This window comes from Trichoplusia ni, chromosome 20 (genome assembly GCF_003590095.1).
Source record: "Trichoplusia ni isolate ovarian cell line Hi5 chromosome 20, tn1, whole genome shotgun sequence".
NCBI classification, from domain to species: Eukaryota; Metazoa; Arthropoda; class Insecta; order Lepidoptera; family Noctuidae; genus Trichoplusia; species Trichoplusia ni.
The window spans coordinates 3,489,816-3,517,064 of record NC_039497.1 but is presented as its reverse complement, the minus strand read 5'-3'; the positions used below and the strand labels follow the sequence as shown (position 1 = coordinate 3,517,064).

The following is a 27,249-nucleotide window of genomic DNA, read 5'->3' as shown; positions in this document are numbered from 1 at the left end:
CTTTTCTTGCATGGTAAGGTGCTTCGTCCTATACCAGCACCGCATTTGGCTTTAATTTTATAAATTTAAATTAATATTATTTTTTTTACATTTAAAAACAGTCACCGTGCATGTCTTTTGATTAATTGTCGTAAATATATTTTTTTTATACAGAGCTTGAGATTTGATATCTGAATAAAAAAATGTAAGCTCGACTAACTTTTGATTGTAATAAGTCGATTCTAACACATCACTATTTATTTGGAATTAAAAACCTGCCACACTGGAAATGTCATTTTACTGCCTCGAATTAAAAATCGGACAGTAGTGTATATTAGCATTGCACAGGCTAGGCTTCACACGGGGTGAAGCCTACACCACAAATGACAGAACGCTAGTTCTTCTTTTTAAAAAAACGACTCCCGCAGTAAGGGATTTAATTCTTGTATCGCGGGGGGGGGGGTTTCCAAACAGTTTTACAGTATGCACAGTTATAGACAAGTGTTCGTTACTCACGTCGAATCCGAAGCAGGTGTCGACCTCCTTCTCGAGCTTGATGCTGCGCTCGGCCTCGGTCTCCTTCACGCGGTACTTCCTCTCCTCCATCTCATCCTCCTCCTCGTCTTCTAGATCTTCTTCCTCTGTAACACACGAGTAAACAGGTTTTATTTTTTGTATTAAACATAGAAACACACATAGATGTTAGAAACCATTGATGATGATGTTCATAATAAACGATTTCTTAGTAACAAAATCATACATCTATCTTCAATTAAAAAATCCTGAGATAAACTTGATGAAATGACAGCTATTTCAAATTTAATGTAAAATAGTTATCAAAATCGATTCATCCAGTACGAAGTTCTGAGGTAGCAATCATTAAAAAATACAGACGAATCGAGAGCTTAACTTTAAAGTTTAAAGTTAATCTATAAAAGCGGCAAACAATCATTTTTGTTAAATGGACTCTCATAATACTTAATTAAACCATCTGCGTTAATTTTAACTGTCTAATTGTCATGGTGAAGGGTCTTTGTAATATTTAGACGGACAATTAACAGTCTTAACAATAGCTTTCCATTTCAATCTTTGTATACCGAAAGCTAAAATAAAAAACACAGTATTGAGATATATTAATCCATTTCAGTTAAAGTTGTGATCCATAGACATGTAAATTCGAACCGTCGGCATACTGCGAGCTGTTGTCGTTGGACTGTTGATCCGGTTCGGCAGCTATCCGTGCGAAACAAAATACCATTACCGTTAGATGAATGAGGTTTGAGTGATGAGAGAAATACGTTATGAGAAAATAATACTCAACTAAATATAAACAGTCCGTTCTTAGAAGCTTTTGACAGTAGTTATAATATAAGGTAACATTATACATAGAGTGGTACTTTCTTTTATGTTTTAATACCAGATTCAAGTAACATCTACATTTTATTGAAAATTAGATTACAGCAACATTAAATAGATAAAAAAGGTTCCAGTATAAAATCAATTGGACTTCGAATTAGTACAAAGTCATTATTATAAGCAATTGAACCTGACAGAAGGTTATCTAAGAACGTATTTCTTAATTTAGAATAAATGATTCAGAGAAAGGGAGAAACATGATACCAGTGTTAATTTAAAAAGGGTAAGATTAACGCATGTTAGATAAAAGTAGAATTGAATAAACAACTCAATTAAAAATTAGTCAGCATATTAGTATGTAGAAAATTAAAAAATATTAGTGTCAGATTATGTGAATCATATTAATTTTGCACTATGACCAAGAATCCTAACAGTATGTATCGATTAGGTGTTTCTCAGTATTTCATAAAACAATTAATGTTTTAATTATCGCTGTTAATTTCATTACAATTTATTTATTAATCATGCAAGTTGTTTAATTCTTTGTAGTTGCTGGTTAGCTATAATGGGGTAATTTAAGAACCTTTTCTATAATATATTATGAATGACATGGCACATATATTTAACAAAAGCAAAGTTTGAGTGATGTCAGTCGAGTAAGAATGAGAATCAACGTTAATCAGTATTCAAGCAAATTTAGAGTGATGTTAGTCGGGTTAAGATGAGAATTAGCATTAATAAGTATTGAAGCAAAGTTCGAATCAGGTTACGACTTATAAAAACAAGTCTATACATACCACCCTCATCTTCGGGGTCGATAAACTCGGGTGCGACGACGGCGACCTGCTGTTCGGTCCCGTCCTCCAGCTGAATGACCTCGAGCACGACGTACTGCTGGCCGTCGCCGTCGGCCACGGTGACCAGCTCGCCGCGCTTCAGCTCCTTGTTGCCGAGCTCGATCTTCATCAGGTTGGTGCCGTCGTTGGGGCTCTGGGGACCGCGCATGTCCTGCGAATAGAGGTTACGGAGGTTTAGAGTAATGGTCTTGTAGTTAACTAGAGGGATTTGCTCGGGAGTTGTATGTTTGTGGATTGGTATAGACGATGCGAGGAATATAATGCAAGTTGTGACACATAGTGGAGTTTTGCAGCCCACTATCTTAAAGTAATATTAAGGCGAATGTGGCAAGTGCTGAATCACTGCCACACCAAGAGTAAAAAGACTTTAAGATATGGGTTCAAGAGACATCTCCGGCAATGTATCGCAAATCCGACGATATTTCTCGCATTTTAAATTAGTTATATACAATCAGCAACAACACTCTGTATTAACAGTAACATATATAGACAGTGCACGATAAAATTCAACAAGTTGATGTTGTGCTATTGAATAACAAAACATTCGACATATCATGCACTTAAACACCAATTTATTTTAAAACAACTGTACATGTATTGGAAAAATGTTATTTGCTGCTGATTGTGTTACTATAAATTGTCTGCAGTATTTGAAAACGACACTCAATTTTAAAACTACTACTACTTAATACTTTTTGATACTCCAAAGAGTCTAGACTGGACTTTAAGGAACATGAATCGAGTGTCGTTCTCAAATACTGCTCATTATGTCATCATAGTGGCAAATGTGGCGATATACGGAACTTTTATATTTTTTTTGCACTAAATTAAACTACACATTCAATTATAATGTAATAATATAAAACAATAGCAATAGCGGTTAACTACTAAGGCCGTTCATTTTGCAGCCAGTGGCCTGAGGGCATAGATAATGTTATATCGCATTAGCGTAGTCCAGTTCCAATGTATAGGGCATGATATTCTATTTTGATAAGTAACGTGACTTTGTCTATTGAATACATTCGATGTAAAAACAGCACAGCGTTTGGAGACTTGGGACACTTTGTCGAAACATTGATTGTTCGCTTATATTGTAATATTGCCTCGTACATAAAATAGCGATAAATCGCGAAGCCAGGTGCAGTTTTAAATTGAGCTTAATGCCACAAAACCACAAAATTTAACGACATAGCAGTTAATAATTTTATACTTGAGTCGTGTCTTGCAATAGAACTAGGTAGTGAATCCACACGGTGAAGTCATAAACTATATCTTGAAGTTTAAAACTGAGAATTTTGTATATTTATCGAGTATCTTATGCATAACTATTGCTACTGAGATCGGCACTTAGCAGAAATACTTGAGCATGTGCGTGTCGCCAGCATGTTCACAGTACACAATTGAAGTGCAATATTTAACATTATTTGCGAATAGCATAGCATATGAAATTTCAAAGATACACGGTCATTAGCCGCATTCAAGAACGACGCATAGCGAACGCACAGCAATATCGCCATTAGCTGTCAGAATTCCAGTAGAATTTAGAGGAAAATAGACTTTCTAGAACGTCACTTAGCTAAGTGTCGTTCTTGCATTTGGCTTATATATTATATACATAAGACTATCCATACTATAGTATGATGGCAGAATAACAATCGCTCTTGCAAATAAAGCAGGGAGATTACTTTTATACAGCCAACGTGATACATTATATTTCGCTGTAAGAGCAAACTACAAAATATCTAAGAATAATATGGTTAACAGTTTCTTCAGCTTCATAATATTAGTAAGTAGATACTCAAAATAAAACTGTTTACGTGCGAGCCGGAATCTCGACAAGGAGTGCACAAACATATTAATGCAAAAAGATCTTCAATATATTAAATCAAAGTGACTACTTTTTCTATTTCTAAAATACTCACTACGCGAGCAAGCATTACCAACTCTAATGACGCAATAATGATCGAAAATAAAAAAAGAACGACTCCCACACTAAGGAAGTCGAGTCTGGGAGTCTCATGCAAAAATAATAATCAGACTTAGGACAAGGGTCTTACGCTGGGATCGAACCATACCATACAGGTTTCAATTAACTAGTATACATAGAATGCTTCGAACTACAACTACACGGACAGCAGCCTGTTGACATCCCAATGTAAGGAGAGTCCTCTCACAGATAATACTCACTTCGTTTTCTCCCTTCTCGGCGTCTACATTCATAACGACAGTAGCCACACGAAGGTTTCCATCGGATTGTATGTTCGTGTTTATCTTATAATGAGTAAGAAAGTGGATATAGTAACGTCTTGGTATATTGTCGTTCGCAAGGGCATTGCATACATATACACATACACAATATTAGTTTTATATCACTAATTAACAAATTAATGATAGAATATGGTTAGAAAGCATGATAAATGATTTTGTAGTCACAATTCGCTGTGCCAAGATACTTTGACTAGAATTTTAAGTAAACTAACGATATTATCAATAGCTTTGCATAACAATACTGAAAACCAGAACTTTGAAGGATGTTTATTTTGTAGTTGTAAAATTGATCGCATAAACGGGGAGGCGTTTATCAGTGGTGAGGTCCTAGGTTAAGTTGAAAGAAAAACACGTTTACAAGAAAATCTTTGTCATTATTTGAGGAAGTGATGTCATTGTTACAAAGACTATTTGTTGAAAAATGGAAACAATGTACAAAGTAATGTTTTGATGCCCAAGTTTAATTTTCAATTCGTATTTCTTGAATAGATAGAAAAATATAGGTTTCAATGAAAGGGACCGGCAACTGAGAAAAGTCGTCGTTGTGTTATTGGTAATACACGGGAAATCATTAGAAATATTTGCATTTATCTAAAGAAACAAGTCTTAATTACAGATGTGTCAAGTTTTTTTGTAACAGCGTTATAAATATAGTACATCAAGATAGTTTGTCATTCTGGTTTATGGTGGGCAATGGTCGGTTTTACTGAGAAATAATCACTCACTCCCCAATCTAAATTACTTTAAATACCAAAACATAAGAGCTCGTTTACATCCTTGTAAAGTTTGTTTCACAGTAAGTTACATTACCCACACATCCCGGTATACACGACCTCTGAAGGCCATTACAAAAGCATATATTTGGTTATTTCGATTTACCTTCATGATCTCTCCGTCGATGAACTTGACCTTGGTCTGGCGACCGATCTTGAGGGCCAGCGCCCTCTCCTGGTGGCCCGACTCGGGGTCGTGGACCGCAAGGTGGCGGATCAGGTTGCCCTTGTGGGCGAACATGCGGTTGCACTCGTGGCAAGTGTGAGACTTCTCCTTGGGAGGCTTGGGAACGTAGTTCGGGTTGTGGTACAGGTTCTGGTGGCGACGGAGCAGCTGCTTCTGCCTGCAATCGGTATTTTGGTGATTAGAATAGTTTTATTAAGACAGTTTTTTACTGGGTTCTCTCATGATCATGAAAATCATTCAATGATGACTTTCATAAGTTGATCTTAGACCATTGTTAAGTTTTTTCTATTTCAAGCACGACCAGCACGTGTCACCTATTTTAATGACTTGTAGAGTACATCAATTTAGATGAAATGCGGTAAATTTGATAGAGAAAAAGTTATTGATCTATTCAAAACACTTGTTGTTTTTGGGAAATGGCGTCTAATATTTGGAATCCATGTTGAAATTTCTTAAAACAGTTACAATAATGACATCGGTAAATACCTGAAGGACTGATCGCAGAGATCGCAGGCGAAGGGTTTCTCATCGGTGTGTTTCAGCAGATGAGTCTTGAGGTGACGCATCGTGGTCGACGCGTACGGGCACAGCTCGCACTTGAAGCATTTCTCGCCCTCGTGGGTCTGTGTTTAAACAATGTTAGTGTAAGTTATTATGCTATAGATTATTTTTTTCAATAGATCGGCGATTCCCTCACGGGACATTTTTTTGCGTGATGAGAACAATCATTTGTACTTTGTCCGTGAGTTTATCTATATTATGCATGTTTTTTAAGTAGAAGTGTTCAAGCATGGTTATCAGTTCAATATGGTCTAATACTCATGACCTACTGATTAAAACACCGTATGTCACTAGCCCAAGAACATCGGCATGACGATCGTGTACGGTAAACCAACTTATATTCACATTTATGATATTATTAAGGATTTATGTAGGTGCTACAATAACGAGACTGAAGTGGAGCTGTGCAAGCCACGTGGCTAGAGGAAGTGACGGCAGGTGGACTAAGGCGGTAGCAAAATAGTGGCCAAGACAAGGCAAAAGTAGCGTTGTTCGTCCGGGAGCAAGATGGGTCGATGACATATCGGTATCGTCAATAGGAGACTGACCAACAGACTGCCACTAGATTTTATTATTGTTTAAATAAATTGCTTGACGTCCAAAAGTGCCATATACTAATTGAAATAAAGGTCGACTCAGGATGAGGCTAGCACAGTACCCTAGAAATTGGCACGAGAAAGGGGAGGCCTATGCCCAGCAGTGGGAGGGCAAAGGCTGTGGATGATGATAATGATGAAGGATTTATGATAAGTGTTGGTGATTACCTTATTGTGCACCTTGCACGAGTACCGGTCGGGGAAGGCCTTGCCGCAGCGGCGACACTTGAGCGGCTTGTCCGAGGTGTGCAGCTTCTGCACGTGTATCCGCAGGTCGGTCTTGCGGCCGCACTTGGCGGGGCAGAGCTCGCAAGCGTACACCGGCTTCTCGGCGACTGCGAGTCAAATACATACTCAATACTCAATATTTATTGCTAACATAATGTACGATTTTACAGTTGGTAGGCTAGATAGAGTAAAATATCTAGGAGAAACGTGTCTATAAAATATTAATAGAATAAGCTGCATAGAAGATATAAAGGATTATTTGAACAAGTATTTTCTTTTGTATACTCTAATTCATCTACAGGACACACCTTTTCACTATGGAACATCCAATCTGAACTTACCAATGCAGTGTAGACAGAAATCTACATGAATTGGAGTTTGCTTAAAAATCGCAATCAAATTCCAAAAAATCAACACAAAATCCCCTATGTGTTCTCTTCTACTTGCCTTGTGTTATTACTCTTGTAGTTGTTTTATTTACAGTTTTTACTCAAATTTTTGTATTGCCATGTATCATACCGGCGTGAACAAACATATTTCCTATGATCGCAATGTTTACGTGTGTATAGCTCACCGTTATGTATCAGCTTGTGCGCCTTGAGCGAGTTGCTCTGCGTGAAGCGCATGCCGCAGTGTTCGCACTTGTAGGGCTTCTCGCCGGTGTGCGTGCGCAGGTGGCGCTTCAGCTTGAACGTATCGGGCGAGGCGTACGTGCAGTGAGGGCACTGGAACAATACATACATGTTATACGAAGCTGTGATTGATTAGTGGTAGGAAAGACCGCAGGACTGCCAAGTCAAAGGTCTTGAGCTCGATCGCAATAAAATCGCAGATTTTTGTTTTGGAAGGCACGTCAAAATGTGACAGTGTCAATTGTCAAATGTGTGAGTGCGCCTGATCTTTCTTCATTCGCTTCAGGTTGCCGTTAGAACAGGCTATAAGAGCAAGGGAACATAAAGTGCATCTGTGTTGTCCCACATCGCTGACAGATATCTTGTGACACTGGCCACCATCCTGCCCGAAAATTGGAAAATAACATTATTATTACTACAAACTCATGGTGTTGCTGAAATCTGATCGAGTGCTGTAAAGAAATGCAGTCTTCTTTGTTTTTACCTTCTAAACTAAATACTGGTATCACCATTAATCGAAAACGTTTAAAGATTTCTCCTGAGTTGAAGACCATGAAAAAATCTTGAACTACAGAGGTAATTTATTGAGGTAAACCTTAAAACTAAACAAGTAAAAATGTACAATAGGATTCCATTAAAAACTACTTACAAAAGTGAGGTCGTTTAGGTACCACGGATTTACTACCAATTCATTTTATCTCAAAACGATGTTGTAGACACACAAAATATATTGATCTACCTACCCTTCAAAACACTTAATTGAATTGATAAAAAGTTCTTAAATGAAATTAATATTTATTCTTAAGTAGAACTTGAAACCCCCACCCAAGCAATTGAGTATTCGACTGAAGAAATATAATTGGTCCTTCAGACAGATTTCCAAGAATATCTGATAAGTATTTATTCGAATAAAGAAAATAATGTTAGTTGAAATCTCGCGTGACCTTACTTGTCCTTAGTCAGATTGATATAATAAAATGAAAAATACATTATCAATATTTTTCAAATCTATCTGGTAGACTTGTAAAATTTTAGTCAAATATGTATCTAATTCTAGCAATATTAAAAACGCGAAAGCTTGTATGTATGAATGTTTGCTACTCTTTTACTTCTATTTAGACAAAACTTTATAACCTGGATTAACATATAGGATAGTTTTTATCCTCATTTTATGTTCCCGTTGGATCATATTCGATCTGCAGCGAGCGGAGTCGCTGGAAACCACTTCTACTTTATAATACCACCTAAAATTGTCCCTGTACTAGTAAAATCCTCTTTTCATCCGATACTTATTTTTTATTTATTTGAAAAGAGCTTAATATCATCATCCCCCTACCCTTATCCCAATTATTTTATTTGGGGTCGGCGCAGCATGTCTTCTTCTTCCATACCTGTCTATCTGACAACATCTCACAAGAAACACTCTTTGCAGTCATATCGTCTTTTACACATTCGATCTGTAGTTTCTTTGGGCGTCCTGTTTCCCTATATCCATACACATGCTCATCCATGCTCAACGAATTTTGAAAAGCTCAAAATTATAAAGCATTAAATGAAAACAAACATCACACCCACATGCCACATAACGATCATAATTGCCATACATAAGAAATGTTTAAAACCGCTCCCTACATAGTACCGCCCGCACAAAGTATTTAATAAAGAACGGTATTTGTAATGAAAATCGATTTCTCTTAGGGGAGGATAAAAATAAACCTTTCAAATGGAAGTTTCTCGAGACTGATGTAAGGGTGAGGTCTTAGCGGGGGCGTATAGCGTCACGACGGACGCCGAGGCATAACCTATGTTTAGGTAGTATAGACAAATCTTAGTAGCTTTAAAGTATTTGACAAAAAAATATCTTCTATATTATCTAACTGGCGCTAAGAAATATTTTTGTATATGTTTACCGGACCGAATATTTAAGTATTAACAACAATGAAAATGTTATGTACCCTATCTTATGTAACACTAAACAATATTCTATTCAGAAAGCGATTAAGATTGGCGACATTAGATTTGTAAACAAGTTATTTTCAGCGAGAGTCAAAAATGTATTAAACTGACTAGTCATAGTCACGTTACCAAAAAAATGTAATTTTATTTTCTAAATCTATTCTAATGAAATGTCAAATTTTTTATACTCCCAAGTATCAATCGCATCGCAATAAACGGCTGATTAATTCAGTGGTAGGTATTTTTGATTTGACAATCTTCACTGTTTATTTACTTTCTAGCTGTTGCCCGCGACTTCGTCCACGTGGTTAGAATTTTCCCCGTTTTTTCCACATTTTCCATTATATCTTCGCTCCTATTAGTCGCAGCGTGATGTTATATAGTCTATAGCCTTCCTTGATAAATGGTCTATTCAACACAAAAATAATTTTTCAATTCGAACCAGTAGTTCATGAGATTAGCGCGTTCAAACAAGCAAACAAACAAACAAATACACAAACAAACTCTTCAGCTTTATATGTATATTATACATCGAATACAACGGATTAGTATAGATTCAGATTTATCTATTTGTTTTACATTGTTTAAAGACGCGTTTAATTTTCAAACTGTTTTTTCAAATGATACTCCTAGATTATTTACCAACAGACTAGACTATTGTGGTGTAGTACCCCTTTACCAGTTCATGCTACTGACTTTGTACCTTTCATGCACTCATAGTGACACGTTGTGGCGTGAGGGTGTAGGCGTGTATATGAGACCGATACCTTACTTAAATGACGCTACTCTCGTAAACACGCCCTCAGCAAGCTGCATTGTTTTCTAAGAAGTTCATATTTCCTTCGAAGAAAAATATTTGTTGAAGAAATAGCCTCACTATTTCTACATCAAAGTAATATTTTTATTTATTTTCGTTCACCTGTAAAGTTTTGCTTTCGCAATTGATATCGAGTTTACTTTGTACGGGTTCGACAAATACCTATTTTTGACCAGTGATTTCGCAAGGGAAGCACCACGGTTTCTGCTGTGTAATAAACTTACATTTTGCAATGAAAACTTCTAATGTTTTATTTTTATCGCACCTACTTCGAAACGAAATACATTTTTAGAAGAACGTCATGACTTGGTGTGTTTCTCCTATTATACCGTGAATACACTCAATTTTAGTGCAGTCTTACCCAATGCATAGTCGAACATTCGTAGTTAATTTTACTGGATACACACACTCTGTGATACTATTAGTATTCCGAAATGAGATCTCCATACACTATGTGACGATTAGAATGGTTCAAGATGACTTCCTTGGCCAGTGGTGAGAGCAAAGATTTCACTGAACGGATGGCAACTCATATACAAATATTGTACCGGCAGAAGGTGGGTAACGTGTTATACAGGTAGTAAATATAGTTTATTTAAAATAATGAAACATGTGCGCTATTGGAATTTATGCCGGCATTAAAACGAAAACAGGCACCACCGCGCCCTGTAAACAGAAATCTACGTGTATGGAGTCTCAGGCGACAGCTAGTATATAAAATAAAATACACTTGTACTACATTTCCTGGCATTGCGATTCTTGCATTGCTCGTATATTCCTAGTTACCTGGTAAAACCTCTCACCGATATGCCTACCACGTTTCCTTGTATCACATTTGCTGGTATATTACTTCTACAGCTAATTACCTGGTAGGGCCTCTCGCCGGTGTGGCAGCGCACGTGGCGCCGCAGCTTGGACAGCTCGACGGAGGCGTAGTCGCACTCCGTGCACTTGTGCGGCTTCTCGTGGGTGTGCTTGTAGCGGACGTGGCGGACCAGCTCGCCTGGATCATCATGTTAAGATTAGGATCTTCAGTTATGTGGTAAGATGATGTTGGTTGGAATTAGTACTGGTTATCATGTGAAGGAATCATCAGGCTTTCCTTGATCATTCCGCTCCTGGTTTGAGAGATTCACTTTAGATTAAAGCTCATTTGAATTAATTAAATAAATAATAAAACATAAAACTCTCAGTAAAAGTGTGTTGCTACACTGTCTCAGCAGAGCAATTAGACAGCGGAGAAGGGTCGAAAGCCGATAACTAGAACAGCATTAATCGTAATACGCGATTAAATCTATAAAAGTAGTTTTATTTCAATGTCTAACATTCGCGTACACCCAAAAAACCACTGTATAACAGTAATACTGTGAGCGCGGAAGCGACCATGCTGAACCACAACTTGTAGAGTTGGCAAGCTGAAACACTGGGCTAGCCATATCTATTGAAAGACCGATGGTCGTTGGAGCAGATGAGTCTTAGAATGGAGACCACGAATCGGCAACAGCTGTGTAGGACGCCCCCAGCCATAGTATCCTAACACAAAAGAATAAACATCTTGAAGAACTGATGTGTATGTGTGTGTGTGCGTGCTAGCACCGCCATGTTGTGACCACTCTCAGTAGGTAATAAATTAGTAACTATTTACAAAGATGGTTTTATTCGGTTCCCACTCACCGGACGTAGTGAAGGGGCTGCTGCAGTACTTGCAGACGTGCGGCTTGATGCCGTTGTGCATGTTGAGATGGTTCTGAAGCGAGGCGACGGTCTTGAAGCCGCGCTCGCACACCTTGCACTGGTGAGGCCGGTCCTCCGAGTGGGTCTTCAGGTGGCGGTACAGCAGGTAGCTAGGTGGACAGGAACAGAGTAATTATGATAGGGCTTTGGTATGCTAGAGATAAGAAAGCTCTTATATTCGTAAGATCACTCGTTTCTCTTTTGTGTTTTCGACTTTTTATTTCTTGTAACTTTTAAAACCCTTTTTACCCCCTTACGGGGAGAATTTCAATAATCCTTTTCTTTTGCTTCCCTATATTACAAAAGTAAACCCTATACAAAGATTCAGGTTTCTAAAAATAATAGTTTAGACCCTGCGTTGGTATATCAGTCAGTTCGTGAGCTTTCGCTTATATTTATATGGTATAATTACTGACATTAATAAAATAACTTATAATAATTGTAAATTTAATGTATGAAATGAAATAAAGAATTAAACAAAACATCTTCACTCAATCTTGCCATCATGTCACAATGCACCAAACAATCAGATAAGATCATATTCCATTCCCTTTTTCTTAGGAACACATGGAGTTAAACAAACTTGAAATTAAATAGTAAAATAAAAGTCTAAACAAAGTTGAAATTAATACCAAAGACCGAGGCCAGCGATTGCTGTAGAAGTTGCAAAGCTCAAAGTCTACGTAAAGCAAACGTATGGCTTCAGCGGTACCTTGGAGTTTTAATAAAATGAAACCTCTTGAAACGCGCTCAAAAGACGTTATCGTTTAAGACGAATTTCCTATACGTTTGTTCAGGGAATTTTATTTATTTATTTACTTATATGGATCACCAACAAAGAATACACCTTACATGCTATACAAGAGAAAAAGAAGTTACAGGGTTCTTGTGCTTCCTTAATTACAGGTGACCACATCATGCATAATAAGCCTTGTGAGCTTAAATAAAGAAAAAAACGTGGTAACACATACAAAAGATGACAATTAAAATAAAAATTGAATTAAAAACAAACATTAGAAATTAATTTTACAAGAAGCTACATTTTGTATTGCAAGTATAGGGGATAGTCCGAAATCAGTAGTATAGTTTCAACGTGATATTGGGAAGGCTTTTGTCCAGCAGTGTACGAATATGTACAACAAACGTTGTTTTACCATACAAATTAGTTCTAGGGAAAAAATGGAGCACACAAAATTTCATGAGAATCGAACAAACCTTTTCGGAGGAGTTCAATTTCGTACACAGTGACACGAGAATTTTATATACATATATTAGATGGCAGTAAGTATTGTTATCTTAAGCCGCTGGGTCTCGTTGAATGCAGGTGGCAATGAACCGGTCGCGCTGGAGAACATATGGAGAGGAATATGTCCAGCAGTGGACAGCTATAGGCTGAGATGATGATGATTTTTATAATAACTATCGTGCGACAAATTCATTATTAAATGACGACGATGGGGGTGCCCGACTAGTTTCCGCCTCAACCGGAGTCCTTAATTATGAACTGACGGCGTTACATCATTTAATAATGATGATGATTGTTTACTTACCGTCGGTGACTAGTGTAGGTGCAGAAGTTGCACGTGTACTTGGGCTTGGCGTTCTTGGTGCGAGCCTTGTTGTTCTTGGAGCCCTTCGCTTCGGCTTCCTCTTCAGATGCATCTTCACCCGGTTCCTCTTCCTCATCGAAGTTATAGACGTCATCGTTGGCCTTGGGATCTTCGTTCACCTGTTAGATTGGATGATAGATTTTATTGAGGGTGGTTATAGAGTTTGTGGAATGTAAAACGAGGTTGTATTATACATAAAATTTTAATGTATCAGAACCCGAAACAATTTTCAGACTTTTCTTTTTAAATCTAAATTCGAAGTAAATAATTGTTACACTAAAAAATAATCGAGTTGACTTCTTACGTGGGTGAATGAATCTCTATCTAGCTTTTAAAAAATAATCGGACGGGGCAAGTTAACTTGAGTTCACAAGCTTTTTTATTCAATTTTGAGACCAAAAAATAATCGGTCGGGCCAAGTCTAGACTGTACGAGGGTGGTTTGAAGTACAAAAGGGCGCCGCGCTAAGTCTAAGAAACCTTAAGTTTACGCGGCTTATTAAAACCCCACGGCGTTTTGAGCGCTTACATCGTTGAATTTACTTTTGTACCTGCCTCTACCCGACTATAATTGTTGGTATTTATTTACTGTACGTATTTATTTTACTTTTTGTTTATGACGTTATATACGATAAGGACAAGGAAGGATCACAAAGATTGTGAACTATTAGGTTAGACAATGATTCTAATATAAAACATCGTCTAAGTTAAAATAATTGTTCATACAAATCGTAACATTCTTTTCTTTTGGCATTTCTCCGCCCTGGGGAAGGCGGAGAAGTTTGCTGGACTCTTACCAACTAAAACCACAGGAGTGCTTCACCCTTCTCATGTCCTAGGTCCACAGAAACGCGATACAAACTACCGCGATACACAAACACTAGACCAACATAAACCTGAACCTTTATGTGTACAAATGGGTCTCTTTTAATTTTCTTTTTGCATCGAACATAAAATAAAATCAGTAATCCCGAAAGTGTACGTAGCTTTAGAAACTTCACAGTAAGCGAGTTGAGAAACCTCCCTTTTACAGAAATAAGTTTAAAATGTATTAAATCTGAGTGCTCGCTATTGAACTTCATCCTTTGAAGTACTTCGGCACGAATACTATGTTAGTTGCAAAACGATCGCGACTGCAATATAGCTAACAAAAATAACTAACCTTCTTGTAACTAGAATTTTCGATATAATCATAATGCTTTATTTATAAATATAAGTCTAATAACAGGAGTGTGAGATGTTACAAGAAAATATATAAAATGATTTTTGAATAATGACACAAATATAATAAAAATATCATTGTATAAATTTTGCATGCATATGCATTAGGTAAATAAAAATAATTACAGTAACTTCGTTATATTTTGACAGCTTCGAGAGCTATCATAATTTTTGCATATTAAATAAAATCTCTATTTCATCGTAAATATACTAGCTTATGATTATGTACCAGATGACATTGAGTTGATGCATTAGTTGATCCAATAAACGTTAGTTCCATGCGAGGATCTAACAACATCATGTCACGCTCGGCGATCACTAATGTGCATAATTATATAACAATGAGCCTGTAAATATATCTCAATTAGGCAAAGGCCTCATCCCGTACAGAATAGCATGGATTATTAGATTACGGGAAGCGATTACAGTTTGCAATCTTCGAGAATAAAAGATTTTTTTAAACGACTCCGGCACTAAGACCTTTTTCCTTGAGTAGCGGAGGTTTTCACAACAGGTTTTCATTCAAGTCACATGCGCAAAGATTCCTAAACTCAGAACAAGAATTAAATGATCACACAAATGCTTGTCCTAAAAGTTGGCTTCGCGTGATCCCTACTAATATTACAAATGCGAAAGTAACTCTGTCTGTCTGTTACGCTTTCACGTCTAAACCACTCAACAGATTTTAATGAAATTTGGTACAGATATAGAGTTGACCTCGAGAAAGAACAAGGATAGTTTTTATCCCGGACTTTTGAAGAGTTCTCTTGGAAACGCGATATAACCAACCTCGACGCGGGCAAAGCCACGGGCAAAGCCACGGGCGAATAGCTAGTGCCCTATATAACTCCGCTATCTATGCAGTCATTTCTACACGTTGTATTCCTTTACTGTTTTTTATAAACGTCGAATTGATACTTAGCATCATTCTAACATTAGACTCTCACTTATAAGGTCTTGCATAAGAATCAATAATTTCTAAACATGATTGCTTGTATGACAGCTGGAATATTGTCAAAGTCACTACATTTAAAATGTCCAACCCATGATTTTATTCCCCTTTAGAACAATTTATTTGAGATCCATTTGTTCCCTGAAAAAACAACCGATATGTGAGTTTTAGAAGGTTGGTTTCCTTACCGGCTCGACGTCAACATCCATGGTAACGTTGACCACGGGCTTGGTCTCCTCCTGCACGACCAGCACGTAGCTGACCTCGCCGTTGCTGGACTCCGAGGGGACCAGGGTCACGGTTTGGTAACTCTCGGTGTTCTCCTCGCCAACGGGCTAGTGGCAACGAAAAATACATACGTGTATACGTGGAGTTTTGCTGTCTGAAACCTAAGGTTATATAACTAATAGCTACCTAAAACAACTATTCTAAGACCTAAACAAGCTTTCTATATAGTGGTGAGAGCAAACAATATGCTGAAATGTGCTTGCTGAATTACTAGGCTTATTCTTCAAGGAAGGTGTGTGCGGTTTAATGTTAACAATATTTTAGAAGTTGAAGTCTGAATGGATGGTCAAAGTAAACTATCTTGAACGATTAACACTTATAGAAGACAACATATCTTTAACCATTTCTATTTGCTTCACAGAACTGAAATCAGACATAATGCCAGATTTTTTTATGGAACAAACCGCCACTTATAGCTGTCATTGCATTACCTACGCCAGGATCAGCACTAAAAAGACAAATACCAACACTCAAGCTAATTATGTTCCAGGGTAACAACTAAAACTCTTTAAACCTGCATCGAAATTCATCAAAAATCGTTAAAGGAGACAGAAGGCTCTCTTTTCTCAAACAGTCCATTCCCTCCTGACACGCGAAAGTCTACTGTTACGTCACGTTATGTCGCTAACCTGTGAGACAATCTTCAGGACTCACCTCGGCCTCATCGTTGACAGTGGTGGTGGACAACGACACGAGGTTCTGGTTGACGCCGGCAGGTTGGTAGTAGTACCTGCCTTCTTCGTCAACGAAGTAGGTGACGCCGCTAGCGTCCGCCTCTTCCTCGGCGTCGTTCACTGGTGTAACAAGATATTGTATCGGAATTTATTGTTATTTGTTAAGGCAAAATTAGGTAGTAGCTACTGGCTCTGATCCCGTTAAATTTTAGTTCGAGTGAAGGCTTGAAAATAGAACTCTTGTAGTACGGAAACATAATAAATAGCAATGGTATTATAAAATGGGGAGTCATTTTCCAGAGTATTTCTTGTTTAAATTTATGATTAACAACCACAAGCTCAGTGGCATTGTATTCTTTTTTGACCAGATGTAAAGAACTACATATCAACCAAAGCTACAATAAAAGAAAGAATTGAAATCTACTTATGTGTATGTAAAGTCTATGAGCACAACATCCCATATACAAATTAACAATCGCTTATTAACATAGCCATGTACTATTAACAACCCTCTTATTTATGTCAAAAATAGGCCAAACTATATCTCCGGACTGCATTCAGTCCCCATTTCCAACAAAGGATGCACGGTCCAACAAAAGAAAACCATTTGAAATTCCATCATCTTAGATAGGAAGTTCATTTATGTCTTGACAAATAAATATCTCTGAAAGGATGTGGGGGAGGAAAATTGCATTCCTGAGAATGAGGCAGGCAAAGGAAATGGGAAATAGGAAGGTTCCTTATGAAGCACGCTTCACATTTGAGATAGGATATTGATATTCAAGTGTTTTGATGGACCGTTGTTTTACTAGCTGAGCTCTGTCAACTTACTTGTTGACAGCTTAAGGCCTCAATAAATGAACTATCTAACTAGAAAATAATTTTTCCGAGTTCAATGTGTGAGAAAAGAGCATATTCAACAAAAAATACTGTCAAATGATAATATCAGTAAAGGTTGAGTTTTTGCCGGCTATATCTAGAGAACAGTTAATAAATACAGCTTATAACACAGTGAAAAGTAAGATGGTCTTTATGCAAACAAATAAAATTACAAGAAATTAATATTATTTAAGAAATTGTCATCCAAAAAGTGAAGGAGAGGATATTTTTTGCTCACATATAGTTTGGAGTCTTTTACCAACAGACAAAGGGAACAAAGGGTTAACACTGCTGCATACTGGAACTAAAAATAAAGAAGAGTTGGTAAATAAGTAACTCACGTGCAATAACGGTGGTAGTTGCTGCTTGATTTAAGTACGTCTGGATGATGGTTTGCTTGCTCTCTGCATCCTTATCCTCTGGTTTCTTCTCTAGGGGTGGGGGCAGGGGCAGCGACATGGTGGTGTCGGGCGTATCGAGGGCGTCTGGCGCGGTGGTGTCGGCCTGGGCATTCAGGGTTGGCTCGGCCGCCTCAGTCTCCTCCGTATCGCTGACCTCGGCGGGTTCAGGATCGGCAGAGATATCCTCGTCTGCGGGGATATCGTCGTCCGGTAAATCGTCGTCCGGGATGTCTTCGTCGGCGGGGATATCGTCGTCCGGGAGGTCGTCGTCCGGAATCTCGTCCTCCGGAATGTTGTCGTCCGGGATATCGTCCTCGGGGATATCGTCGTCCGGTATGTTGTCAGCCGGAATGTCGTCGTCGGGGAGGTCGTCCTCGGGGATATCGTCGTCCGGTATGTTGTCAGCCGGAATTTCGCCGGGGATTCCGTCGCCCGGGATGCTGTCGCCCGGGATTTCGTCCCCCGGGATATCGTCCCCCGGGATATCGTCCCCCACCAGGCTCTCTAGGTCAATGGTTGTACTTTCGGGCTCCACTTTGGTGACTTCCCGAAACTCGGGAAGCTGTCTCCTCGTCTGTACTCTAGTTACTGGTAACTATGGGATTGCTGGTCAGCAAACGATTCACAAATCCGCAGGGGAATCTGTAACAAGATGGGCATTGTAGTGTTCCGTTCAATATTAACAATTTTTTGACAATTCCTTACAAAACTTTGAAAGGAAATGTTAAATTCCTTTGCCACAACTGCATAGAGAACTTCAGAATGTCCGGGTAAAAAATTATTAAATCTCTTTAGGTAGTTGCCTTTATGCTGCTACAACTCTTAGTGAGAGACAGCGTGGCACATACATTAGTGGAGGCCAATTGATTTCCAGCTAAAAATAAATTGATTTTTTTTTATTCATAAGGTAAATTCAGACCATCTGAGCAAGGTGTTGTTCAAAGACAAAACTTAAATTTTGAAAAATATTCGAAGTCTTTGAACATTATACTATGTGTATGCAATAAAATTACAAAACGAAAATGATGGACGACTTGAATGAAATCATAATTCATAATGGTTTAATTATAAAACCGAGTAACGAACTTGTTGAGATACTTATGTCCATATTTTAATGCATTTTGGTATTGTATGACCCTCTCCGTTCTTTATTTAAAGTTATTATGTTAAGATAGTATTGATTCTAGCTCCTGTGTCCGCCTTCTACCTTCACCATAGGATCTAATCCATAGTAATATAATATTGTTGTCCAAAACTACTAGTGTCTTGATCGGACACAATCATGAAATTAGTTTCTTTGTAGCTATACACACCAATAAAATGAATGCCAATGAAAGAAATATGATGACTTAATTTTGATACAATTTCCTATGGCCACTTTTTAACACCACTGTTAAGTCATTAATGCTGAAATATTGTTATAACACCAAACAAGTGTGAGATTTTTTTCACAACTGGACATGATCCGAGCCATTTCCCAACTATATTGGGGTCGGCTACCAGTTTGAGCAGATGCAGCCAAATGCCAGTGTCCTACAAGGCTATTTGGCCTATCTGACCTTCTCAACCAAGTAACTCGGCAACATGAAACCCCTTAGTCAGACTGGTTGTCAGACTTTATAGCTTCTTACCCATAATGACTGTCAAAGATGAGTAAATAACAGCTGGGACCCACAATTTAACATGCATTCCGAAAGATGGAGACACTAGTTATGAAATAGATGGCCACTTATCAACGGACTGATTCAATCTAGTGCAACTTAACCAGTGATAGATAAACTTGTGCAGTTGTAGTTTAACCACAATCTCCTCGGAGTATCACAACTGGACATCAATAACTCCAAATCAAATAATGAAATCAGAATGCTATGTAGCTTAAGACTCTGCAAATCTGAATTTCCAGCATTTTTTGAAGAAAGGAAAATTTTTCTTCACGGAAGTGTATTTGGTCCAAACTAAAATTTTTTTGGTGAAATCCTCATATTTTATTTGATCCATTTACCAACTGACACGGGTGTCTATAAATAAATTATTGTTATCAATGTATAAGGGCAGGCATAGGTTGAGAGCTAGTCTAAGTGACAAGGCTCCATTGTTTTTGGTTAATAATAAAATTTATTTATACCATTCCGCTATTTCACATTAAAACTCGAAGACATTTGTTTAACATTTACCAATGCACGATCTGAACACATCGGCAAGCCAAAGACCCATCCTGGAGCCATCACTTATCGGAAAGTAATTGAGCACTTGGAAATCTGCTTTTCACCTTCATTGTCAAATATTAGATTTTCTTATAACGCAGTAATCACAAATAGTGAAACCGTTGTACAACATAATATGTTACGACGCTAACCCTAGGTACTGATGATGAAGATGTAATTGAAAATAGAGCTGTGTTGGCACCGACGAAGTCAGTAGATATCATTGAAACTATTGTGAAAAGCCAACATAAAACTATCTGATATGCAGGCTCAATACCAATTTTATGACTGGTTATCGCCCGAACACAAATCAGCCGCTGTTGATTTCTTCGACTTATCCATAACTGCCTATGACTTTGTGATCTGTGTAAGTTCATCTCCTCAATACCAATGAAAAGCATTGGTATCTGATCATTCTATATACCTATCTATGTCTACAGCACTCTGGACACAAAGGAATTGAGATTTATCAGCTATCTTCTATAAAAATGTTAGATATATACCAATTTACTTGAGTACTTGAACAAAACTGTGCTGTATACTATGCCAGGGATGCTGTAGTAACTACTGATAGACCATGCAACTCAGGTTTGCCGGCTCTATTCTCATTTTGATACATACTGTTCAAATATGATGTATTAAACCTCCTTCAGCTTAATTTATTCTTGGTATTTGGTATTTCACTTTAATAAACACTATTTGTAAGACTCAGAAGGCAGACCGACGCTCAAAAGAGAGATACTGAGATAAAAATCAATAATATATGTGTACTCTTTACTCACAAGTTAGTATTTATACATCTCTATTACAGATGCCTATAATTTGAAATATTGATTACTCTACAGGCTAGGGGATAGGTCATAGACATCGTGGAGATAATGAAGCTTTTGTGTTATATTCATGTTTTATTATGATTTACAGACACTTACCAAATGTATTGAGAAGTACTTGTTGTTTTTATCGCCAGTTTTTACAGGTTACAAAAACGTATAACTATATAAACTGTATTATACTTTTTATCGATTTAGAATATGGGCCCACGTAATTAATACTTTTAATAAAAATCGCTTACTTATCGAAATATTAGAATAGAAACTCAAAATGTATTGTATTCAATAAACCCTATACCCGTAATGTATCAGGCCGCCATTTTATGAACGTGTATCCACTTTTCTCGCACAATTCCTACTTGAGATCAATAATTAATTGTAAAACACGCAGTATTCGTACAAAATATACGATAAGCAAAATAACAACAAATTACCGCCACAAATTGGAAACTCAACGAGGGCGCTGGCGTCAGTCAATACTCAAGACTCTTTACCACTCTACACAAGGAAATAGCTAGATTTCACATAATTATTCACACTTTACTTCGTCACGTTAGCACTATACCGACCGATATGTAATTATGAACACCTAACACCGGACATTTTAATACGAAATATTAGAAACAGCGCAAATTAATATACCTGTGCCTCGAAGAAGCTTCTATATTTTCTCAATGAGGGCGTTTCAATCAATTCATTACCCACTGCGATAGTGACGCCAAAATGGCTGCCGCGAGAACTACAGTCAACTCTACGCAGACTCGACAGTCGTGAGGAAACTCTACCATAGAGTCCACAGATGTATTAAGAGCAAAAAGAATTAATGAGGAACTTAAATGCTTTTAGTTTCTGGCAACACAAAATAATGTTGTGAATGTTCATTGAACGATAAAACGTTGTTGGTATATTTCGGCACAGTTAAATTGAACTCGTGAAGCGTAGGTTATGCTAGTATTTTTTATTTTTATTACGAAGTAATTATAACAGCGAAAGAAAGTTTTGAAAAACACGTTATATCATGAGTATTAGTTATTAAAAGCAGTTCGAAAAAATAAACATTAAAATATTATCTTTAACTTTTGAAACAATAGTATGTGTTGAACTTTTTATATCTAATAGAAGAAGAACGTTGTTGACTTTTACTTTGTGTTTATGAAGACTTACGGGTGAGCGTAACGAGTTTAACGGCTTTAAAACCACTGCGTTATATCAAGATTTGTGTTGTGTAATGTGTCTTACTATTTCATTGTATTATAATGGGTTCTACTAAATCTTCGTTCAGTTAATACAACATTTCCCTTACGATATTTAATTATTATCGATACACTCGTCTGTTCTTTGCCAACACTAACACTCCGAAAATCCGAAGATGCTTACAGTTTTCGCTAGATGGCGTTGTTAAGGATTGTACAACGATTATTTTAAAAAATAATGTAGTATGGTTATCTACTGAATATTGCGATTGTAAAATCACTTATTTTCGTTAAAGTTTATTTTTGAATCAAGATATAACTTACGGCTTCCATGAAATGCCAACCCCGAAAAGTTTAGTATCGTTGGCTTGGATTATCGATTTTCCACTTCCCTTCCCTGTAAAGTCTTTGTGCGTAGTACGCCGCTAGCACCCACGCTACAGAGATTCACGTCGTTCACTTTTAAGTTCTTACTGAAGTTAAAACCGTAAAGATGACTGAAAATCAGAACGCTCAAGCCCCTGAGCTACCTAAACAGACGGAGCCGATCAAGGGTGAAGTACAACCACAGCCCTTCTGCAATTGTTGGACATGGCATGATGAGAAGGAACCCGGCAACCCCGACTGCGACTGTGGGGAGGAAATAGACATGATAACTTGGCGCTGGGAGCTGCCACCGAGGCGGGAGAGCTGGGTGGCGCTGCACGATGATGATAAGCAGGTAATCTTTCATCCGTTCTACAGTTCTGGAACTGCTGTCATCAGGGGCAACGCTCCCATGGAGCTCAACAGACATTACTACTTTGAGGTAAAGATGCTAACGGAACCCTACGGGACGGACATCATGGTGGGCATCGGCTCCGAGAAGCTCAACGTGTCTGAAGTGCTGTACGACTATAGGTCGCTGCTGGGAGGAACCGAGGAGTCGTACGGCATCTCCTACACTGGCGCCATCTGCCAGAACGCTATGGTGACCCATGACTCCCCTGGCTTCGTCAAGGGGACCCTCATCGGCGTGAAGGTGGACATGTTCCAGGGGACGCTGGAGTTCTTCCTGAACAGGGAGCCGCATGGCATCGTCGTCACCGATCTGCGTAAGCACCAGATCCTCTACCCGATGCTGAGCTCCACTACTGCTCAGTCTTCACTGCGCTTGACCTACGCCTCATCGTGGGATGAGTCGCTGATGGTGAACGCCGCTCGAGTGCTGGCTGCCTCCGCACCCTACTACGATGAAGAAGGCGACGAGGAGGAAGAGGAAGACGAGATGGGCTTCCTGCGCGACGTGCCTCCCGGCTTGGCTAAGATCCTGCGCATGCAGTTCTGGATGGTACTGCCGACCATGGGCCACCAGAAGCCCGAGATGGACGCCGCCAAGTCTGAGCTCCTCCCCGCGGCGATCAGGCGGAAACACTGGCATCGGAGATGGTAAAATTTGGCCCCAAATGACGTCGTGGGAATGGCGCCATTTGTGTTACCGCATCTGAGGTGGAGGAACAATGTCCGGGCCAATAATCGGCACGGGCACAACATCGAATTTATTGTGAACAGTATTACACACGATCGAGGCCAAGGTCCGGCTTAGCGAGGATTCGGATAGTTAGTTTTAAGTCAGGGGACACCCTATTATATACCCATTCAATGTATACCAATATTTTCTTAAGTATGTGTCAGTAGTGATTAGTGATGGCCTCGCTTCGACCTGTGAAAAAGAAAGACTGTGTCAATGGACTGTTTAGTATTTTAAGTATCATTACTCAACAAAACTTAACGCTGTGAGCGTGATATAGGTCTATATAACCAACCTATATAATAGAGTGTAAGGCTATTTATTGGACAACTTAGTATAGGATCACCACAGACATCCCTCGCACTATTTTTGCCGAAATACTTTTGACTTTTACACCTTTTCGTGTAGCATTTTTCTTGAGTAGTCTCCACTGCACATCGAGAGTGTCTTGTGTTTTAAACTTGAGCTTGTAAAGCGAGGGAAGTCGGTGCGCATACATATAGGATTAACCATTTTTGATGTTCTCTTTGTGTCTAACATGATTATAACATTTCATACTTACGTGGCATTAGCCCATATTTAGGATAACACACAAACATTGTAATACTTAGGAATAAGGTTTTTGTAGCCGGGGAAGGGAGTAAACATTTTTGATGTTCTATACGTGTAAGACATGATTAATCTTAACTTATATTGATGTGGCATTAGCCAATTAGTACTTATCTAATATAGTAATCAAACACGCATAAGTGCAGCCGTCGATAACCGTCGGTAACAATAATAACGTAGTAGGTACACTTGTAACAACATTGTGACATATTTTTTGGAAATATTTGAGTCCAAATTTTAGATCGTAATTGTATTATTATGATGTTGAATCAAGTACATGTCAATAATCGCGTTTGCGAATTACTTAAATAAATACAAGCTGTGCGTCTTTTTGTCTCTAAATGGTGTTGTTATTTACATATACCCGAATATCCCTTTTCCTTAAATCATCTCATTTGATTCCCCGCTGTCGAATTTGCTACTATTACTACTATAGTTTGCATTTAGGGGTGCTAGCCGGCGAGACAAGATGGCCGAAGCACACAATACATGCAAACTGGTTTGTATACAATATATAGGGGTTGAAATGACGAGGGGTGCTTCCCCTCGGTGTTTTAGCTTCAGGTTATTTCATCGGTCATCTGCACTGGCGGGGACCGGTACAAGGTCATTGATGAAGCTGTCGGCGTCGCGGCGTACCGGCATGGCGGCGTCGCCACGTGGCAGCGTAGCTGAGTAAATTACTATTCAATGCTATTGATCGACACACTAATAAAATCTCGTATAACCTATTAATTACATAAAGAAATTTTAAAACTATAAAAATCAAACGTAGGTTCTGTTTTGTTAAACTGTAAAGTAAGGCTATGCGAAGCTAAGTTCAATTCAAAAGCGAAATTTTATGTCTGCCTGTGCCATGCTGTTTGTCTTTTCATTCTAATAAGACATGTCAAATAAGAAATTAATTATTCTGTCAAGAATTGGGCTAATAAGAAACTATTCAGAATACTTGACCCAGACAAACGAACCCTTTGTTGAATGAATTCAATAAATCACTATTAAATGGTAAAAGTAGAATATATAAGCGAAATAATATATTAAGTAGAACCTTATCTTATTTATTTGATAATATAATTTTAACAAAAACAGACATTCGCACCAAAATACAAATAAGGTTTTAATGTTTCGATACATTTAAAACGAATTACTAGAATTATTTGTCTACTAGCAAATTAAATCGATTATTATTTAATCAGAAAATTTCAGATTATTTTCATTGTTTTCGTGAAGAATATCATAATAAAGACTTTTATTGAATAAGTTTAAAACGATAAAGTTCCTAGTGAGACCGCATGGCGTCCTTGTATCGAGTATGTTTCAATTCTCTTTCTCAATGCCAACAGTTACAAGCAGACATTGTAACTCGATCGAAAAATCATTTAATATTTATGAACGTGGTCTCGTGACCTACTAGAAAGCCTTTAGAGATATTAAATATGTAAAGGGACGCTAAAATTAAATTTAATCGATATGTTCTGCCCTGCCTACTTCCGGTTCCCGTAGGGTGCCTAAGTCAAGCTAGCGTATCTGTGCTTTTATAAGTATCATAACTTCCGGTCTTTAATGTATGTCTAATATTATTGGCATTATTGAGACATGTAATTAAAAATACGGTTTAAAATATAGGCCTTAATTTAAAAAGCTTCAAAAGCTATAAAGTATTTTCAAGCAATCAAGTTAAATACTTACTTATAATTAAGTTCTGAACAAATTAAATTATAATAATCGTTAAAATATAGATAAATTTAAATTCGATAAGTAATTCTCAAATAAAACACTTTATAAAACTTTGCCGTACATTTCTTTCAGAATAGAGCTTTTGATGTAGTTCGAGTTGTTTTACATAGATGGCGCTAAACTCACTTTCAACATTGACTCCCATCGCTGCTCATAGATGGCGTTGCACTACCAAGCTTTACAAATTGTGTGGAGAAGTAACAAACCATAAACTAACAGATGAGTTAACTGCACCAACATTCAATTCGTAAAAGGATTTGCCGCTTGATTTGAATACTCAAATGAAATAATTGTTTTCTTGTACCACTAAGGCTCAACGGCTCCAGGTGATACCATATATGGTACCAGGGAACTTTAAATTAAACATGACAAATGAAATTATACTTTCATTTCCTACTTTGTTTATTATTCTAATAGCTAGTAATATCATAGAGGTGCACGTCTGTCGGGACTGCTTCTATCTTATATTTATTGTTTATTGAACATAATTACGATTTGAATAGGTATGACGACAACTGTGACTGTGTGTGATGAAATGACTCCCACTGTAAGGAATTTATTCCTTGTCTGGCTTAGCTTTCACAAATATTCAAGTCACATGCATAAAGACTCCCAGACTTAGGACAAAATGGACTTGATAAATAAATAGTGTACCTAGTTTAGTTTAAATTACTTTCAAGCAGTTTACACTTGAAATACAGAGTTTAATACATTAAGACATATCAGGGGCTATTAATCATAACCTAAGTCTTATTTTATATTATAACGAAATGTCTTTTTTCATGAATGCAGTAATTTTATATCAAAAACATGACGCTACGTAGCTGTTAACACGCCTACGCGCGGCGTTGCGTAGCGGTATCAAGGTCTACGCTCGCTGTTCGTTGAAAACTTACGACTCTGTTATGACACGGTCTCTCTTGAATTTGTAAAAATCGCGACTTGAAATTGATTTTTAAACCCCTAAGAAGAATAGGGATGTAAACTTATGGCTGTTGCATCATAGTTCGAGAAAGGATTGAGCGATTTCAATTTAGTTTGTTTTATATTAATGGTGAATTATGTAAGAGAGTTCTTAGACACGTTTGATAAAGACGGTTGAGCCATTCATGAGATGTGGGGGTGATAGTAAGAAAGAACAATTCTGAGCCTAAAGATATGACATATGGGTTTTTTTATTCTATTGTTTTCATCTGGA

At 37.8% G+C, this 27,249-nt stretch overlaps 3 protein-coding genes across 6 annotated transcripts; 1 reads left to right on the top strand and 2 right to left on the bottom strand.

The window, feature by feature from the left end:
* Nucleotides 1–286: 286 nt before the first annotated feature.
* On the bottom strand, nt 287–21,783 carry LOC113503682 (transcriptional repressor CTCFL-like). Of its 4 annotated transcripts, none has more exons than XM_026885734.1 (13): nt 21,645–21,783; nt 17,909–18,610; nt 16,669–16,808; nt 15,915–16,061; nt 13,495–13,673; nt 11,885–12,054; nt 11,077–11,213; nt 7,380–7,530; nt 6,746–6,912; nt 5,907–6,043; nt 5,340–5,577; nt 2,133–2,343; nt 289–620 (listed from the first exon to the last, which is right to left on the bottom strand). In XM_026885734.1, exons 2-13 carry the CDS (start codon nt 18,024–18,026, stop codon nt 352–354), a joined length of 2,064 nt encoding a protein of 687 aa, XP_026741535.1. In that variant the 5' UTR covers nt 18,027–18,610; nt 21,645–21,783; the 3' UTR covers nt 289–351. The 4 variants fall into 4 exon arrangements, with proteins under 4 accessions (XP_026741538.1, XP_026741535.1, XP_026741537.1 ...); XM_026885736.1 differs by lacking the exon at nt 21,645–21,783 and adding an exon at nt 21,437–21,636; XM_026885735.1 differs by lacking the exon at nt 21,645–21,783 and adding an exon at nt 21,102–21,428.
* Nucleotides 18,080–19,603, bottom strand: LOC113503946 (arp2/3 complex-activating protein rickA). The gene is made up of 3 exons (XM_026886091.1): nt 19,600–19,603; nt 18,210–18,556; nt 18,080–18,157 (listed from the first exon to the last, which is right to left on the bottom strand). The coding sequence occupies exons 1-3, from the start codon at nt 19,601–19,603 to the stop codon at nt 18,080–18,082; spliced, it is 429 nt and encodes a 142-aa protein (XP_026741892.1).
* A 340-nt stretch (nt 21,784–22,123) lies between the features above and the next one.
* On the top strand, nt 22,124–24,713 carry LOC113503684 (SPRY domain-containing SOCS box protein 3-like). The gene has a single exon (XM_026885738.1). The coding sequence runs from the start codon at nt 22,689–22,691 to the stop codon at nt 23,625–23,627; it is 939 nt and encodes a 312-aa protein (XP_026741539.1). The 5' UTR covers nt 22,124–22,688; the 3' UTR covers nt 23,628–24,713.
* The last annotated feature ends 2,536 nt before the right edge of the window (nt 24,714–27,249 follow it).